Source organism: Neofelis nebulosa, chromosome 8, assembly GCF_028018385.1.
Source record: "Neofelis nebulosa isolate mNeoNeb1 chromosome 8, mNeoNeb1.pri, whole genome shotgun sequence".
Taxonomy (NCBI): domain Eukaryota; kingdom Metazoa; phylum Chordata; class Mammalia; order Carnivora; family Felidae; genus Neofelis; species Neofelis nebulosa.
In genome coordinates this window covers 54,203,091-54,221,638 of record NC_080789.1, presented here as the reverse complement: position 1 = coordinate 54,221,638, position 18,548 = coordinate 54,203,091, and the positions used below count along the sequence as shown (strand labels likewise).

Here is an 18,548-nt window from a genome sequence, read left to right as displayed (position 1 = left end):
AATCTCTAGTTATAAGCTTTACTTACTGCCAGTAACGGGGTAGACCTTTTCACAAACTTAGAATTCTCCTTCTTCAATTTTATAGATTAGAGAAAAAAATAACACTATTTCTTTGTTAGCCCACAAAATGTTCCCCATTAGTTCTCCTATTTTCCAGAGCTTTCATAATAATTCTTTATTGAATTTAAGTATTGTATGAAGAAGAAATTTCATAGAATTTGAAAGAAAGGGTGACAGCAGGAACTTAAATTTAATTTATGTCTTAAGCATAGTGACCAGGTTAATAACATACATTACATTGTTAGAACATTATCTTTGTCCTATTCAAAAATGCAGCCTTTGAAACTATTTTATGTAAAGTTCCAATATTTTAAGTTGAGTGTATGTCAGTTCTCTCTTCTCTGACTAGTTGGGAGAGGGAAAAACAGAAGTTTTGGTTTTTTGGGTTTTTTTTAAATAAATAAATTTATTCCCACTTATATTTTACTTACCTGAATTTATTTTTTAAAGAAAGTTTGGAGGGAGATTGGAAATGAAAAGCAAAATAGAATGATTGTATATGCTTTCCCAAAATATGTGGAGAAGCTTCAGAATTGATCTCTCAAATGTAACGAGATTGGCCTTTCCTAAGGGAAAAAGTAACGAAGAATAAAATATCAGGTGTCTTAAAAATACTTCATTTTTAAAATTTACTTGATGAAGGGGCAGGCTTATATTTATACTTCTTCATTGTAAAAATCTACATCATACTTTCCTTTCTCATCCACTGTTTCATTACAGAACTAGAGCCAATGTCCCAGTATTTACAGAAATGCTTCAGAATTCAGACCTTTTTAGAATGTCTATACTATTGTCATGACAAAGTGAAAAACGATAGCATGGCAAATCTGAAAATTCTTTATCCATCTAATGTTAAAATCCAGGAAAAAAATATTGGATTATTCTAAGGTCACTTCAGGTGTAATTTTTTAAATTATAAGAAAAGAATATGGTTTCCTCATTTTAGATTGGGTTTTTATTTTTAGTATTGGTTAGTTTGAAGGTATAGCTACTTTTTTTTTTTAAAGGGTGTGAGTGGCATTACATTTTGATCAGTTACAGAATGAGTTACACAACTCAGAGCTTTAGGTAATCAAAAATTAAGTTTGTTTTCTTTCCTGTTCTAGTTACCGGTTTACTAAAATAGTGAGCATACATGATCACTTGAAAATTGGGCTTCTGGAGCACCTGAACAGAAAGGGAGTGGTTCATATTCAGCATTACAAAAGACAACTTTCTCTTTTTGAAGGGGATTACTTTGGCTATTTTCCAGGTACTGGGGAAATTCCAGATTCATTACAAGTTATTGGGATGGCTATTAATTATTCATTTCCTAAAATATGTTGATTACAGACTTGAGATTTGGTTATATAGTAGAACTTTATTTCACTTCATCAATTAAAAAATGATATAGAAATTTATAGTGAAATACAAAATTGAGACTCTTATGAGTCATTAATTTTTTCCAGAGAATTCTAGAAACATCAGTCTTATTGATCAGAACATATTTAACGGAAGAACTTTTTGAAAATAATGTAAGAGCAATAGGATTTGTGCATGTGTGTATAAGGAAAACTTATGTACAGAGCATTGTAGCCTTTCCAGCTAATTAAATAATGAAAGAAAATCATAACCTCACATAATATTCCAATTTTAGATGTATGGAAATTTGTAACCAGAGAGTTTTTCATAGACAATTATTACTTTATAAAATAGTTGAATGGTATATGCATTCTTTTTAAAAATAGTTCTTCATGGTGGCAGTGGTTAAAGTTCTATATACATTGAACCATATGGCAGAATGTCCACTGGTTGAGACATTCGATTATTTAGAAGAACTCTCTTCAGAATTTTTATACCTCATTCTAGGTTGAAGATTTAGTGAGGAGTCTTGATAAAAATATATTTCCAAATACTTTTCCTTCACATGTCTTTGACTTACATGGATTTATCCTGATAGCTTGGGGCATTCACAGTAGCTGTTTTTCTTCATAAGAAAAGCCTGCCTAGGCATTACTGGGACTTTTGTTTTTGAACTTACAGAACTTTTAGATAGGTTATAGTTATATACCAGGGTGTAATTCAGTTCTCTTTAGTCTAGTGTTTTCCCACTGTTCTCAGTTTCTGTAAGGACAGCTTCCAGTCTTTCTGTCATACAAGTTTCCATTCATTCAACACACCTTTATTAAGGTATGTGTCAGGCATTGTGCTGTAGACCCTGAGGTACAAAGGTGAAATAGACATGGAGGCTGCTTTCAAAATAAGCGCAGTGTAAGTGAGTTCAAGGTATAGAGTTTGCTCAGAAGAAGTAATAATAGTTCTTCCTTGAGGTGCTGAGCAAGATAAAATGTTGTAAGAGATACTGACATGAGTGTTAAAGAATAGGAATTTCTTACAGGGGAAGAACATTCTAAGAATGTTTCTTAGAACATTCTAAGAAAGGGAGGAAGAAGTACATGGCTAAGGTTCAATCTTAATACATTAAACTAAGGACTAATATGTCTTAAGACTCCTAATTCAAATTCACATTCAAGAATACTCTTATTACTTGGGGTTTCTATTTTAAATGCATATGTAAGCACAGGTAGAGAACCACAGAGCCACTTTCAGGAACAGATACTTAGTAGTCATGTCTGCTCACAAAATGACTGGCTTGCACATACCCAGGCATTCTCATTCCTCATGGATAAACCAATTTTTCATACTAACTTATGTCCTGACCTTCCAGTTAACCAACTGGTTGTTTTATCACAAAGACTAATTTAAATTAATGAGTACCAAAACTCTTTAACATCTACTAAATGTGAAATTTAGTTTTTTAACTAAAGCAATTTTGCTTGTTCATTACTGTAAGTTTTTACTTACTCCTTTTTACATTAAGAATTGAGACTACTGGTACAGAATCCTTCTCTTCATTCTGTTTATTGCTTTATTTTTAACATAGTGTTTGATAAAATTCTACCAATTGTAAAAACCACTGTAGGCACCATTTGATATAAGTAAAATGTGGCTTAAGATCTGTGTTTTTTTATGAGTCACATCACTTCATACTTGAACTTCAGTTTTTTTGGTGGTGAGTTGTAAGAGGTAGCTCTCCTTGAAATACTGAAGTGTTGGTATCTGTCAATGTCAGGTAGTTGAAATCTGAATTAACAAAGGTGAAGCTCAAAATGGCATATGACTGGTAGAACATCACAAAACTCATAAGTAGCCATAAAATAACATACTAATACTATTTATGTAATCCCATTTGTTTTTACAATAGATTTATATCTGTATTCCAGGTTTTGCTAGGAGAAACCGTTTATGTTAGGAAAGGATGAGTTCTGTTCTGCAGTTCAAGAATCATTGAGAGTGAGAAATATATCCACATAGGTGCATAAAACGTGTGATTTCAGGTCCATATTATGTCACTCAATAAAGTATCTTACATGTTAAAAGGAGAAATTCCCTTTGTCTGTATATGTCTTAAGAAAGGAATTATTTTGGGACAGTCCCAATCAGATGGAAAAGTGATACTTGTTATAGCAGAGGAATCTTTGAGAGAGATGCTTCAGAACTATGGTTATTGTTGTTTTTATTATTGAACTAACCAAAATCTTTATTCTTTAAAACACTGTATTTAATGGCAGCTAGTCCAAATGTCCAGTTTTCTTGTATTTGTCAAAGATGTTCATTCTTCTAAGATAGCCCCATGTTAAAAGATAGAATGAATTGTATAAATTATAACTCAAACTGCAGTATGACCAATATTAAGAAACTACCTTCTTACTTCTGCCACGGTGATGGCATTGAATACTGACAACACTTGAGGCATGGATATACTTCAGTTGTTTGACCTGTATTCTAATTATACCTTGAAATTTATACCAAAAATTAAAAGAGAACTTTTAGTATTTTAGGTGGTCTTTATACTACTCCAAGAATATAGTGATTCCCAGAATAATAATTTCAAGGTGAGGGAGAAAAGTATTGTATTTTACAATATGAGAAAGAAAAGTCTGACATTAGTTTCAGTTTTTAAACTACTATGATATGTGCATTAGTAGAACACTTAAACTGTCTATTGAATTTCTGTATTTATATATGTTTGTATAAATTTTTAGAAAAATGTAGCTTGTGAGTTTCTTAACACAGTATGTTCTGGTGTACATCTGAAACTAATGTAACATTGTGTGTCAACTATCTTAAATTTTTTAAAAATTATGTTTAACAAATAGAATGCTTTTTTTAAATTTAAACATAAGGGTTACCTCAAAATATATTGGTTATGATATCTTGATAAGTAATACAAGCACTTATTAAAACTGTGTTTTGTTTTTAGTTTGTTAATGTTCAATTATAGTCATCTTCAAAATGGCTTGTGTCACTTTGAAAATAATCATTGGTCTCTGTATCAACGACTTTAAAAAAAAATCCAAGCAGAGACCCACTACAAAGTAGATAGTGAATTGAATGAAAGTTAAAAGGATGGGAAAGTTTTTTGGTGTTTGCTTGTTTGTATGTTTCAGTTTATTTATTTTACATAATCTCTACTGTGGGGCTCAGGCTCACAACCCTGAGATCAAGAGTCACACAAAAGCATGGGCAAGTTTTTAATAGGTGCTGTCCTTCTTTTGGTTTATATAATTTAAACCAAGTGATTTAAACCATTAAATCAGGTAGAAGTGCTTGATGAAGTTTTTGAGATTATCCATTACCAGCTAATATATTTTTGCCTCCCTAAGTAATAATTCATTCAAGAAAAATTTGCTCTGTGCCAAACATTGAAGGAAAAGATTTAAAAAGCCAAAAGGATAAAAACATTTGTATATATAGGCAAAAACATGTTTTGTTAAACGTGTGTTTATTGTACACATACTGAGTGCTGGAGATATACATATAATTGATATTATGGTTCCTGCTCTCATGAAGGTCACAGTCCATTTGGCAAGACAGATAAACTAAAATTAAAGTTACAGTATATTAGAAGATAAGTGGTGTAGTACAAGTGAGCATTATGCAATATGGAAACATACCAAAGGAAACATTAGAAGGAAATCTAGGAATACTTCCCAGACAGGATACCTGAATCTTGATGGTTTAGTAGAAGTTAATAGAACAAAGAAGGTATATTTCACATAGATGGGATGGATTGATGTTGCAAATTTAAGAGTGAGAGAATACATGGAGGTCAATGAACCTCAAGTAATTAAGTGAGGCTAGGATAGAGTCACATAAAGGTATTAGCAAGATAAGAGGCCACATAGGTGGGCAAAAGACAGACTCTTCTCAAAAATTGAGATTTCAATCTGAAATTGCCATTATTTTTAGCATGAAAGTGATATACATTTTAGAAAAATCACTCCGGATGCTACTGGAAAGCTACAGATTTTAAATTATATTTGGAAGTTCTTTGCAAGATAAGGATACATAGAATTAAGTGAAAACAAAGTTCAAAAATTATTCACATCTGTACAACTTGGTTCTTAGTTTGGTAAAACCATAAATTAGGTTCTTTGTATAATTGTGTTACATTAGTAGAATATCATATTCTTAGTATAACCCTGAACTGGTCAAATACAAGGATTTGAAAACTGATAATTGTTGGAAATGCTGTCTGACTTCCCCTTTGCCTCATTGACTATATAGTGTTCATCCTGTTTGTATTAAATCAGATGATACTACTAAGTGGTGGCATTTAGTGTAGCCATGGTGTATTCTGGGTTGCCTGACCCTACCTCTAGTGCTGGGTTTATAGTTAAAAGAACATATAATGCAAAAGGAAAAGAGAATGAATCTCAAAAGCTGTGTAAGATTTTGAGAGGTTGACATGTAAAAGGAGTTCAGAAGTTGGAAAGTATCCTTTCCTGAATCGCCTCCTACACTGTAATCTACCTTTATCTTCCTCTTGCTCACATAAAATTTGATATCTGCTGAAAATGGCTTGTAAATGACACTAAGGTCTATATAGTCCACTCTAAACATTTTCATTTGCTTTCATTGCCTAAGAATTAATTACATAATACAAATTCCATGATATTATAAACAATTTCCCTTTTGCCTTATTATAGGTACTAGACTACCAATTTGAGCAGTATTATTTTTATTACATTGAAAATACCAAAATAGATATTATGGTTACTTAAGTAAACCTAAATTAATTCATAATTGAAACCACAAAACAGAACATCATAATTTATTTCAAAAAATCAAATATGCTTAATTTTGAAGTTTTAGTCAAACAGTACATGGTATATAGACATAGTTTATGGCATGCCAGTTATTGGCATGAACCCAGCAGGTTGAACTTTTCATAGCTACCAAGACTGTTTAATCCCAGACTATTAACCTAAATGAGTGGTAAGCAAGCTGTGAAAAACTTTGACTCCCAAGACAAATGTCTTCCTGCAGTAAAAATAAAGAAAAGTATATGTCAGTCATTACATATTCTATTTAATGACTCTAGACATCTAATTCATAAAGTAATATTGGATTCCTAATAAAGAATAATAACATTGGGTTCAAATTATATGGTATTATCAACTTAAAATTATTCTATCTTGAGATAAAGTGTTACGGAAAAACTGTACTTCTGGCATCTATTTTATTTTAACTCCTAAATTATTTCATTCTGAATAGAAAGGAGATGGAGAATTAACTAATTCATAGTTTTAATCTTGCCAAAAAGGAAAATTGAATTGTCATGATACTGAAGAACTGGAGGAAGTAAGAACACACTTAGCCAGAGTTCACATAACAAAAGTTAAGTTTCCTCAGGCTCAGCGAATCTGTACTGTCCCTTCTAAAATTGGTTGACCAAATGGAAAATGTAAAGGCTGCTCTTTCATAAGGAATTGACAATGGAAGCAATAAATACCTCTTTAAAGTTAATTTCTTGCTTGCACTCTATCTCAGTTTTTACCTACTCAGGCTAATTTGCAGGTGCCTGGGATGAGTAGACAAACCATAATTTCTACCAATCAAGTAAAAGAAGGAAAGAAAACTCTGAGCTTCTCTCCCAGTTAACAGGTAGTTTGCTGTGGTTAAAATTAATGCAGATTTTACAGCAACAAATAATAGCATTTTCATTTATTATAAGTAATTGATTTGAAATTTGGGAAATGAATAGTTGAGTGCATCATTTGAGTGTTCATTTGACCAGTTATTTATTAGTTCATGAGGCCATCATTTAAATTTTTCTCTATATATTATGGCAAGTCCGTTTGTTTCTCTCTTCATTTTACATGTTTAACCTGTGATTACTTTTACTTGAAAATGTGTTTTATTCTTTGCAGTGTTTGAGCAACACTCCTCCACTTACTGAATATTTCCTCAATGATAAGTATCAAGAAGAACTCAATTTTGACAATCCCTTAGGAATGAGAGGTGAAATAGCTAAATCTTATGCTGAATTGATCAAACAAATGTGGTCTGGAAAATTTAGCTATGTCACGCCAAGAGCCTTTAAGGTTAGTATGGTTAATACATTTTCGTTAGGGCTATATGACCCCCAGAACAAAAATGTGTTCTTTGGGGGATGTAGTGAAAAATCATAGCTGTTACATTGGCTTATGGCCCTCCATAGGGACCTAGCACAAATAGAAAGATACACAGTATATCAGTGCTGTTCAATTTTCTGGGTGGGAGGTGGGGTGGATGATTACTTTAAAATGTCTAAAAAATCTCTGGGAGATGGGGAGGGAAATATTGAAATAAAGATTGGAAAACACTGTTATGGTACAAAATGACAAGAAATAGCAGAGCATAGGCAGGTTGCTTTATAATAAATACATATATGAGAAACCTACATAAATTTATTTATACAAATGTAAAGGCTAAATTTGGGCATGTCATTGAAATCTAAGCACTCAGGTTATTTTGAGAGTCCTTGTAAATTTGAAAAATTGTTAAAATGAAACTAGTCTATATAACCAGCGCTAAATATGAATTACTTTCAATATAATCCTTACACTTTTAAGTTCATTCTTTTTTGTGAAGTGGTTTCTTAGAACCAATAAAACTTTAATTTGTCATTCAAATAAGAATGAAATTTAGTTTTATATAGTTAAAAGAGTTTTCCTATTTATTTACAGGTGAGATCTATGGGAAATTTTAAACTTAAAAGAGAATAAGAAGCTCTCAGCTTTCAGCCATTTTTTTTTAACGTTTTTTTTTTTTTTTTATTTTTGGGACAGAGAGAGACAGAGCATGAACGGGGGAGGGGCAGAGAGAGAAGGAGACACAGAATCGGAAACAGGCTCCAGGCTCCGAGCCATCAGCCCAGAGCCTGACGTGGGGCTCGAACTCACGGACCGCGAGATCGTGACCTGGCTGAAGTCGGACGCTTAACCGACTGCGCCACCCAGGCGCCCCTCAGCCATTTTTTAATATACACAAATGACGCTCATATAGGACATCTGCTAAGCAATATTTTATTAACTGTATACTAGTTCCTAAAACATAAAAACAACAAATCAAAATACTCCTGTATTTATCTTAACTTTCTAAGCTTTGAACAAGCTAGTTTAGACAAACTATTTCTCAATCCTTACCCAGGATTCTAGTTAGTTTCATTTTGCCAGCTATTCTCTTTTAAAATTATGTGTAAACAGGCTCTTGATATCTGACTTTTCCTTTCACATTTCTTTTCAGTCTTATAAAAAAATAGTACTGCAAAGACTAGGAAAATTATATATGAACACAAACATTCCTTTTATCTCTGGAATTTACCCTCTTTTTTATACACAGAAAGTAAAGGAGAGCGTTGTAATTTTTTCTAGTGACCCAGAAATATTATTGAATTTTAATAAGTTTGAGTATTTCCAAATCCTTTGTACAAAACTCTACCATATTTTCTCCTTGTTATTTCCTCAGGTCAACATTTCTACATTAGAGATTAGTTATAATTTTAAAAATGTTTTTAGATATGTAATTACCTGTATGTACTTATGTGTCTGTAGTTACCATATCTGCAAATGACTGCCAAAGTGCCACAAGTTGTTTTGAGGGTTACAAATAGATTGTAACAGAGTCAGTGAATTCACAAATATAAAATCCGTAAATAATGAGAATCATATTTGTTTTAATCAATTTTGTCCCCATAACTGATTTTGTATTTTTGCTTTTCTTGCAGACGCAAGTAGGACGTTTTGCACCTCAGTTCTCTGGATACCAGCAGCAGGACTGTCAAGAGCTATTAGCTTTCCTATTAGATGGACTGCATGAGGATTTGAATCGAATTAGGAAAAAACCATATATACAGTTAAAAGATGCTGATGGAAGGCCAGATAAGGTAAATTTAATAATATCATTGTCACCATTGTTACAATAATGTGATATTTCTGTGTAATATGTGTCTGTTTTTCTTACAGATAGTTGCTGAAGAAGCCTGGGAAAACCATTTAAAAAGAAATGATTCTATCATAGTAGATATATTTCACGGCCTTTTTAAATCAACTTTAGTTTGTCCTGAATGTGCTAAGATTTCAGTAACATTTGATCCTTTTTGTTACTTGACACTTCCATTGCCCATGAAAAAAGAACGTACTTTGGAAGTTTATTTGGTTAGAATGGATCCACTTACCAAACCTATGCAGGTAGGTCATGATTGTTTTCTTTGCCTTTGTTGCTTTTATTAAAACTTAGTGTCGAGGGGCGCCTATGTAGCTCAGTTGGTCTAGTGTCTGACTCTTGATTTCAGTTCAGGTCATGATCCCAGGGTCGTGGGATCAAGCCCCATGTCAGACTCCACACTAAGCTTGGAGCCTGATTAAGACTCTGTCTCTTTCTATCCTGCCCCTCTTCCACACTCACATGCACTCTCTCTCTCTCTCTAAAATTAAAAAAACAAAACAAAAACTTAAGTGTTGAGACCTTGTGTCTCAAGCACAATTCAATAATTAAGTTTATATATGTAAGAGATTTTATAAGCTAAATACTTTGGAAATTAATACACCTTTTTAGAATCGTGAAAGGCTGAGGGATGTGTAAAGTATCATTATTTGTAAAAATAAAATTCTCAAAGGCTTTTTCTTACAAAAGAAAAAATGAGAGGTTCAATTTTGCAATGTTATGATAAATATTTTTCCTATTTTCCAACTTTAATGTTAATTGTAATTTTTTTTCTAGTGTCTTTTGAAAATAAAACTAATAGTACACATTTTGATTCATGTTATGATAATGGTATATTTAAATACCTGTAATTTTTAGTCATCTTAACAACTTGGAGGAGAAATAGAAATTTAGTTGGGCTGGGATGCCTGGGTATGCCTGGGTGGCTCAGTCGGGTAAGCGTCCAACTCTTGATTTTGTCTCAAGTCATGATCTCACAGTCATGACATTGAACACCACATCGAGCCCCATACTGGACATGGAGCCTGCTTAAGATTCTCTTTCTCTCCCTTCCCCTTTCACCCCTCTCCTTCTCTCTCTCAAAAAAAATAAATAAATTTAAAAATTTTTAAAAAGGGGGGCACCTGGCTGGCTCAGTTGGTTAAGCATCTGACTTCAGCTCAGGTCCTGATGTCACCGTTCACAAGTTCAGGCCCTGCATTGGGCTCTGTGCTGATAGCATGGAGCCTGGAACCTGCTTTGAGTTCTGTGTCTCTCTCTTTTTCTGCCCCTCCCCCACTCATGCTCTCTCTCAAAAATAAGTAAACATTAAAAAAAAATTAAAGTAATTTAGTTCAGCTATAAATACTTGCTTCAATAATGTTCTAATCTTCTAACAGTTTGGAGTATCAAACACTGGTTATTCAATTCAAGAGCCCTGAAAAAGGCCTTAAGATCAGTTGTCAGCCTGATTCCATTGCCTAGTATTATAGGATTATTTTTAAAATTTGTGAAGCAAAGCACTGTATTTCCTCCCTTTATTAATTCTTTTCTGACACATGACCCACCCTAACAAAAGTAGTTCCTTCCTCTTCTACCTTCAGTTCCCCTAAAATTCTCTTCCCACACTTAACCAAATTTCCCTATAACTTTGGTTTACTTAATCATTTCTCTGCTAGACCATGAGTTCTACTGCAGAAATGCATTCCTAATGGAGAAATATTCAAAAATTCTATTCATTCAAATATGTGTTGGACGCCTAGTGAGAGTGTAAAGCTCTGTTTGGCAAACGGTTCTGGAGGCTAGAAGTCTTACGATCAAGAATGCCAGCATGGTTGGTTTCTAGTGCAGACTCTGTCTTGTCCTCACTGTGTTTACATAGACCACATGCATGCACATAATCTGTAAGGGCACCCACCTTTTTGATCTCATCTAAACTTTCTAAAAGCCCCATCTCCAAAGGCTATTACATTGGTGGTCAGGGCTTCAACATATAAATTTTAAGGGGACACAGTTCAGCTAATAACAATGTCATGAAATTGATGTGAAACATTTGCTTTTAACGCATGTACAATCTTACCATTAATTTAGTCAAAGTGTTTGGTTTTACTGTCGGCAAGGGCACAGCAAATGAAGTGTTCATCATAAAAGTACAGTCCTTTCATTCAAAGTAATTAAAGTGTGGTGGAGACTAGTCATGTATTCAGTTGTAGGAATTCCCCCTATTTCTTTTGCTGCTGCTTTTATGTTTCCTTCCTGAAGTCAATGAGCCTGATGCCCTCGTGTCAATATTTCATTCAGTAGTACTAAGAATGTTAAGGAGGGCCAGTAAAGACCCGCTTTAATTTTTGACCGGGGGAGATGTGTTCACATTTCTAAAATCACATCCTTTAATAAGTATAAAATTAACATTCTTTTCAATGGAGGGAAACCATGGCAATGCTAAACTACACCCTTACCTCTCTAGTTTGTAAGTTTACAAGTATATGCCAAAGAGTATAGTGGAATGAGAGAGCAGCATAAAACAATAAGTAAAAATTGATCACAACAAAAGAATATACTCTGTTTCTCCACAGTACATTTGTTAAAGACTGTACTCTCCCATGCCAATAATATAATCTATATTACATAGAGACAGATTGCATTCAAATTACACAGTAGCCCAGAGGCATGTATTGGATATTCTCCCATGATTTGGATTTTAAATTATTTTTCCAGCAATATTAATTTCATTAGCATACCTCTTTTCTCACTTGATTTTTTTTCTCACCAAAAGTACAGATTTGTAGAGGTTGGAGTCATGGTCAGCACAGAAGAATTGGGAGGTTTTTTTCCAGTTGGAGGCTGTAACAACTCAAATACAAAATGATAGCCTCATTAACAATGTGCTTTTAACCAGCTGGAGAGGAAATGGAAATTAGCTGAGTTAACCTACTTGATGAGTTTTCCCATCACCGAAGTTGATTTAGGTCATAGAAGTTTATTAGTAATTGTATTGAACATGTATTACGTATTGGAACTTAAGATTCTGCAAAGTGCTAGAAATACAAAAGTGTTCCTGTTTCTTGTTCCCAAGAAGTTTGTCATGCAGTGTGAAAAGTGCTATGATAAGGTACTTTAGGAGTATATAGAAGGAGTGACATACCCAAACTGGTAATAATGCCGGTGTTGAATCCTTAAGGATGATTAGGATTTAAACAAGTGAAAGCTGAAAATAAAGGTATTGTAGACCAAGAGATTGGCATATACAAAGAGCTAAAGGTGAAAGAGGACATGTCCCACTTCTGGAAATTATAAGTAGATAATATGGTAAGTGCTCACAAAGAATTTTGACACCATGATAGGAAGTTGGACTTCATCTTAAAAGCTAGGGCACCCATCAAAGGTTACTAAACAGATTTGTATTAGAGAAAGAAGATTCAAGCTAGTACAAAGATTGGATTGGAAAAGCTTAGGTCAGATGTACTAAGACCATGTAAGAGGTTTTTGCAGTGATCAGATGACAAATGAAAAGCGCTTGAACTCTTAATATTAGTGTCAGGATGGCAGTTTGAAGAACCAGTTGAGTATAAGAAACAAAAATGTTTACAAGTATACAAAGATGATGCCAAGCTTACTGGGTTGTAAAACTGAGGAAATAGTGGTGTTATTTATTTTAATGGGATATATAGGAAGAAAGATTTAGGAAGAAACCTGTTTTAATATTGGATATGTTGACCTAATAATGACTTAAATCATGTGTAGTCCTGGACGTGCTGAAATGCATGAAGAAAATTTAGGTAGAGTTTTCATTAGGTGTTGAGTTTATGTGTCTAGACTAGAGAAGAGATGTCTGTTCTTGAGATAGAAATTGGGTTATGAGGTCTATGAAAATGATAGTGAATATCTTAGAAGGATGAGATCCCCAAGGCTAGGATGACCTTATAATCTATCACCTAAACCAGAACTCTTAAAAATAAAAGGGGCCATTATTAATAATTATACAAGGACAGCAGACTAAATCAGGACTGGCCAAAGTAAACTGGGATATATTATCACAGTCTCTAAAGAGAGCATATAGAATTCAGAAGAGGGCTGGGGTCAAACTCTAACAGGGTTTAACAACCTTGGTTACAGTTTAAATAAAGAGATGAAGACAAAAGCCATGAATGGATTGATAAGTGAATGGGAAGTGAGGAAGTTAAGATAGTCCATGTAGACATTACTTTTAACAATGTTATTTAGAAAGCAGAGGAGAAAGATAATTAGAAGGGAATTTTTAGAGGGAAAGCAATGAGGGACTGGTTTCCTTTTTTTTTTTTTTTTTTTTTTTTTGAGAGATTTGTAAATTATATGGTAACTGAGAGAAAAAGCAAATAAGAGATGCACAGAATTTCTGGCAACTGTTGAAGGATCTGTTGAGAGTTGGACATTATGAATTTGTAGCAAACCAGTCTCTAAAGTTGGTCAGGTTCCTCCAGCATATCCAAACAGCTCTAAGAAAGTATAGCAAGAATAAAACTGAATAACAAAATAAAGGTTTTGCAATAGAGTAGTTGAAGTGATGAATCAATCATATGGGATCCGGATGGAAGGTGTATGAAGACAGTAGGAAGCTGGTAAACTTGGAGAAAATTGAGAATTAAAAGGACTAGAGCTCTAAATGCAAACCAAGAATAGGAAAAAATGAATTTCCAGGAAAATTAAGTAGTGGTTGGTTAGTCAGTAGTATGAAAAGAGTTTAAGATATCAGAGGTGAAGCCAGTTTATGACAAGGTGCAAGAAGTGAACTCCAGTTGAAAGTAAGTGTGTGTCTTTGTATCAAAGAGCCAAGAAACAGTAAGGCTAAGATAAATTATCCCAATGAAAAATGGTGGCGAGGATGACGGCAGGATTGGAGACAGACACTGTAAGCCAAATACCAGGCGAATGTGAGGAAGTCACATGAGGTCATTTCCAACTACTGAATATTTTTTCCAAAGTAATCAATTCATTATAATTTTTTGTTTTTTAGTACAAAGTGGTTGTCCCCAAAATTGGAAACATACTTGATCTTTGTACAGCATTGTCTGCTTTGTCAGGAGTACCTGCAGATAAGGTAAGATGTTTCTGGGTTTGAAGTATGTAAGTTGGAGTTGAGTTTTTCGGTGATGTAAAACCAGATTAATAGAAATTTATTTCCTTTTAGATGATAGTTACTGATATATACAATCATAGATTTCACAGAATATTCGCTATGGATGAAAACCTTAGTAGTATTATGGAACGGGATGATATTTATGTGTAAGTATAAAATTCATTGTGCAAAATATTACTTGGGAAAAATTCAGAGGAAATAACGTAAAAGTTTTCAGAGTTTATAGTCAGTTTTGTCCTTACAGGTTTGAAATTAATATCAATAGGACAGAAGATACAGAGCATGTGATTATTCCTGTTTGCCTAAGAGAAAAATTTAGACACTCAAGTTATACCCACCATACTGGTTCCTCACTTTTTGGTCAGCCTTTTCTTATGGCTGTACCACGAAACAACACTGAAGATAAACTCTATAATCTCCTGCTTTTGAGAATGTGGTAAGTGTCAGACAGTTCTTCATTGACAAAACAATAAAATAGTTAATAAAAAATATGCAGCATACTATCAGAATATAATTTGATAAACCTATATTATCTCAACTTTGTTTAAACAGGTAGCAACTTAAAAAATCAAATTATAGTTTAATTTTGTCTCTTAATCATGTAAAACACATTACTGAGGTAATTTCAAACCCTGAAAGTGAATTCTTTTAGCTGTTTTACACTGCAAGTTTACAGTTGGAAGAAAATAGGAACTTGTCATATTAGCACTGTGAAATTAAAACAAATTTCAGATATTTCATTTTGTTAAACACATTGCTAGTTTAAGAACTCCTACTGATGGTTTTATTTAAAAGGATAAACGTTCATGCTTGATAGTATTTTAAGGCAACCCCTTTTTTGTCTTCCTAAAACCTTGATTTGAATTATAATATAATCAAGACTTCCATTTGATCCCTTTTATTTTATCATTTTTAACTGACATATGTAGTATTCTTTCTTGCATACCTCTTTGAATTGTTACAATCCCAGAACCCATACGTAAAGATCATATTATAGAGTTATAAGTAATCTTGGCAATAATACATATCATCTAAATGTGGATATTTATATAATAATTTTTTTAAGTCAAGAAATTATTTGCCACAAACTTTTAACATAGAAAGACGTTAAAACCCTAGAAGTAACAAATTGCTGTCTTTCTTTTTATATAGACAACCAAAACAGAAATGATTAGTCACTTGCACTTATGGTGCTAGATCCTGAGTTTGAATTTATCCTTGAATGTAGTATAAGACCAACATTACTCCATTAAAAAGTTATGTTTCACTGAAGGAATGGAAAATGTTTTTTTAAGGTTTCTACCTTCATAGAACTTAAATTTGATTTCTGATTTTATTTAAGCCGATATGTCAAAATATCTACTGAAACCGAAGAAACCGAAGGATCCCTACACTGCTGTAAGGACCAAAATATTAATGGGAACGGCCCAAATGGCATACATGAAGAAGGCTCACCAAGTAAGACTTTCCTGTTAAATTATAACACCTTTCACTTGGATTATTGCCTCAGAAAAAAAGAAGATGGGGATTAAGGAACTGAAAAATATCTTCAAGCTGGGAAAAGTAATGTTAATATTAATTTTGAAATGTAACATTGGGTTTATTTAAAGACTTCTAATGTCTAAAATTAGGTGAGATGGAAACAGATGAACCAGATGATGAATCCAGCCAGGATCAAGAACTTCCCTCCGAGAATGAAAACAGTCAGTCTGAAGATTCAGTTGGAGGAGATAATGATTCTGAAAATGGATTATGTACTGAGGAAACTTGTAAAAGTCAACTCACGGGACACAAAAAAAGACTATTTACATTCCAGTTCAACAATTTAGGCAATACTGATATCAACTACATCAAAGATGACACCAGGCATATAAGATTTGACGAGAGGCAGCTTAGACTAGATGGTAAGTGTGAAAAATGGCTTGAACACTGAACTTGAGCAAACCATGGTTTTTTTTAGGTGAAAACTCTGAAATTCAACAGTCATGGGAAATAACCTTTACGTATTTGTATAAAATCTTGAATGAAAAGTCTTAATTTCTAAGTATATTAAACACATCACTGTTTATTAAATGGGGGTTGGACTTATTCTTAAGTCTTGTATCTTTTTTCTTTAACTGCTTAAATATTTTAATGGCTTGGAAACAGCAATTTATCCTGATCACCTAGTGCAAGTAGAAAAGATGGCTATTTGTTTATTCTGGTATATATCTTAATATTAAAATATGTTGATTTTAACATGAAAGCATATTAAGTTTTAAAGGAGAAATATGTTTTCCATCTTAGAAAGATCTTTTCTTGCTTTGGATTGGGATCCTGATTTGAAAAAAAGATATTTTGATGAAAATGCCGCTGAGGTAAGTCATCGTTCATTCCCATGTTGATCATACTGTTTTGTTACACTCTTTGCTGCTACCAGATGTGTTTATTTTGCTGGTTATAGACTAGAAAAGGCTTGTTGGTTTCGAACATGCTTTCTATTAACAGTTTCAATCATCCATGTAGGTGTGTAATCATAAGTTTTTTAGACGTGTGTAAATCTCAGCTGAAAAAAGCTTTATAATTCTTCTGAGAAAGTTTAGGAGTTTTTCATTACTATTCATAGTAAGATGGTATCACTAAAATGAGTTTTGTTTCATTTGTTCTCTTAACTCAAGAAATACTTCTCTTTAGGATTTTGAAAAACATGAAAGTGTGGAATATAAACCTCCTAAAAAACCCTTTGTGAAATTAAAAGATTGCATTGAACTTTTTACAACAAAAGAAAAGCTAGGTGCTGAAGATCCCTGGTAAGAGACAAAAAGTTAAAAAATGTTTCTAATTATGTTTTAAGGATTTATACTAAGGTATGTGCTATATATCAAGTTGAAAAAGTACTAAATTCCCTTTGATAATTTAAATAATAAGCATTTCTTTATATGATAATAGTCTGTTAAAAGTGATTAAAATGTCTTTAAAAATATTATTACAATGTTAAGCTCTAATCTCATTACTGTATTATCTCTAATAGCTGTTTTACTATGGATAATTAATTTTAGTTACTTTTTCCCAAGAATTTTTTTGCTGTGCAGCCATTTTGATAGAAACCTTTTTAGGAAAGTCATACGTTTTGTGGTGCTTTAATTCCATTAGAGCCCAGAAGTATTAAGATTTTCTAAAGCTTATTTCTCAACATAGTTCTGTGTTCTTGTAGCATACTAAATTGTAAATAATCTAGCCTTCATCATTTCTTTGATACCTATTTACATACTAATTTATCTCATTATCTGATTTTTTTGAAGATAAAAATGATAAAGAAGTTTATCAGTCTGGTATATATTAGGTGTACTGAATAAAAGAACTTTCCAAGCATTTTTTAATTATTATTTTCATTACCTCTATCAAGCTTTAAAGATTTCTCTTTATTTTTAGGTATTGTCCAAATTGTAAAGAACATCAGCAAGCCACAAAGAAATTGGATTTATGGTCCCTGCCTCCAGTACTTGTGGTACATCTCAAACGATTTTCTTATAGTCGATACATGAGAGACAAATTGGATACATTAGTTGATTTTCCCATCAAGTAAGTTTTGATTGTGCTTTATCAGCATTGGACAGCTGTAGGTTTTTATAAACATAAGGTAGCATCAGATCCAGTATTTGTGAGTCATTCTAGCAGTTTGTAAGGATCAGTAACAATTTTATTCCTTTTTAGATATTTTTCAAAGTAAAAGAAAATACACCTTTTTGAACAACGAAATAAAAGTAATTTTATGTTACGTTATCATACGGGTTCATTGGCCCTGTTTATATATCTAAGATACTCTGTGGGATTTTAGTGATTTTGTTTTTCCTAGGAATTATTTCATCATTAATCATCAGTTATTCCTTGGTATGCTTTTTAAAGAAGACTGGAATAATGTGAAACAGAATAATGTAATTGCTTAAAAAGATGACACAGTAGTGTAATCACTCATTCCTGTTGTGTCATACTTCAGTTTATTTATCGCATTGTCCAGAGTATTACATCACTTTTTTAAAAAGTCTGGAGACAGCATCTCTGTAGTCTTTTTTTTTTTTTTTAAGCTTTCACTAAATTTAAT

General features: G+C 32.8%; 1 protein-coding gene across 9 annotated transcripts in view; it reads left to right on the top strand.

Moving 5' to 3' along the window:
• USP15 (ubiquitin specific peptidase 15) overlaps positions 1 to 18,548 on the top strand; it is a 118,841-nt gene that overhangs the window by 91,312 nt on the left and 8,981 nt on the right. For 3 of the 9 annotated variants that reach the window (XM_058742167.1, XM_058742166.1, XM_058742169.1), the window contains 11 exons: positions 7,317 to 7,490; positions 9,155 to 9,313; positions 9,393 to 9,617; positions 14,345 to 14,428; positions 14,519 to 14,613; positions 14,712 to 14,903; positions 15,810 to 15,925; positions 16,099 to 16,371; positions 16,754 to 16,824; positions 17,141 to 17,256; positions 17,879 to 18,028. In XM_058742167.1, coding sequence (XP_058598150.1) covers positions 7,317 to 7,490; positions 9,155 to 9,313; positions 9,393 to 9,617; positions 14,345 to 14,428; positions 14,519 to 14,613; positions 14,712 to 14,903; positions 15,810 to 15,925; positions 16,099 to 16,371; positions 16,754 to 16,824; positions 17,141 to 17,256; positions 17,879 to 18,028 — 1,655 coding nt within the window. Of the gene's footprint in view, positions 1 to 1,166; positions 1,313 to 6,963; positions 7,051 to 7,316; positions 7,491 to 9,154; positions 9,314 to 9,392; positions 9,618 to 14,344; positions 14,429 to 14,518; positions 14,614 to 14,711; positions 14,904 to 15,809; positions 15,926 to 16,098; positions 16,372 to 16,753; positions 16,825 to 17,124; positions 17,257 to 17,878; positions 18,029 to 18,548 lie in introns of those variants that run through there. The other 6 variants (XR_009265585.1, XM_058742173.1, XM_058742170.1 and 3 more) reach the window with 5 other exon arrangements.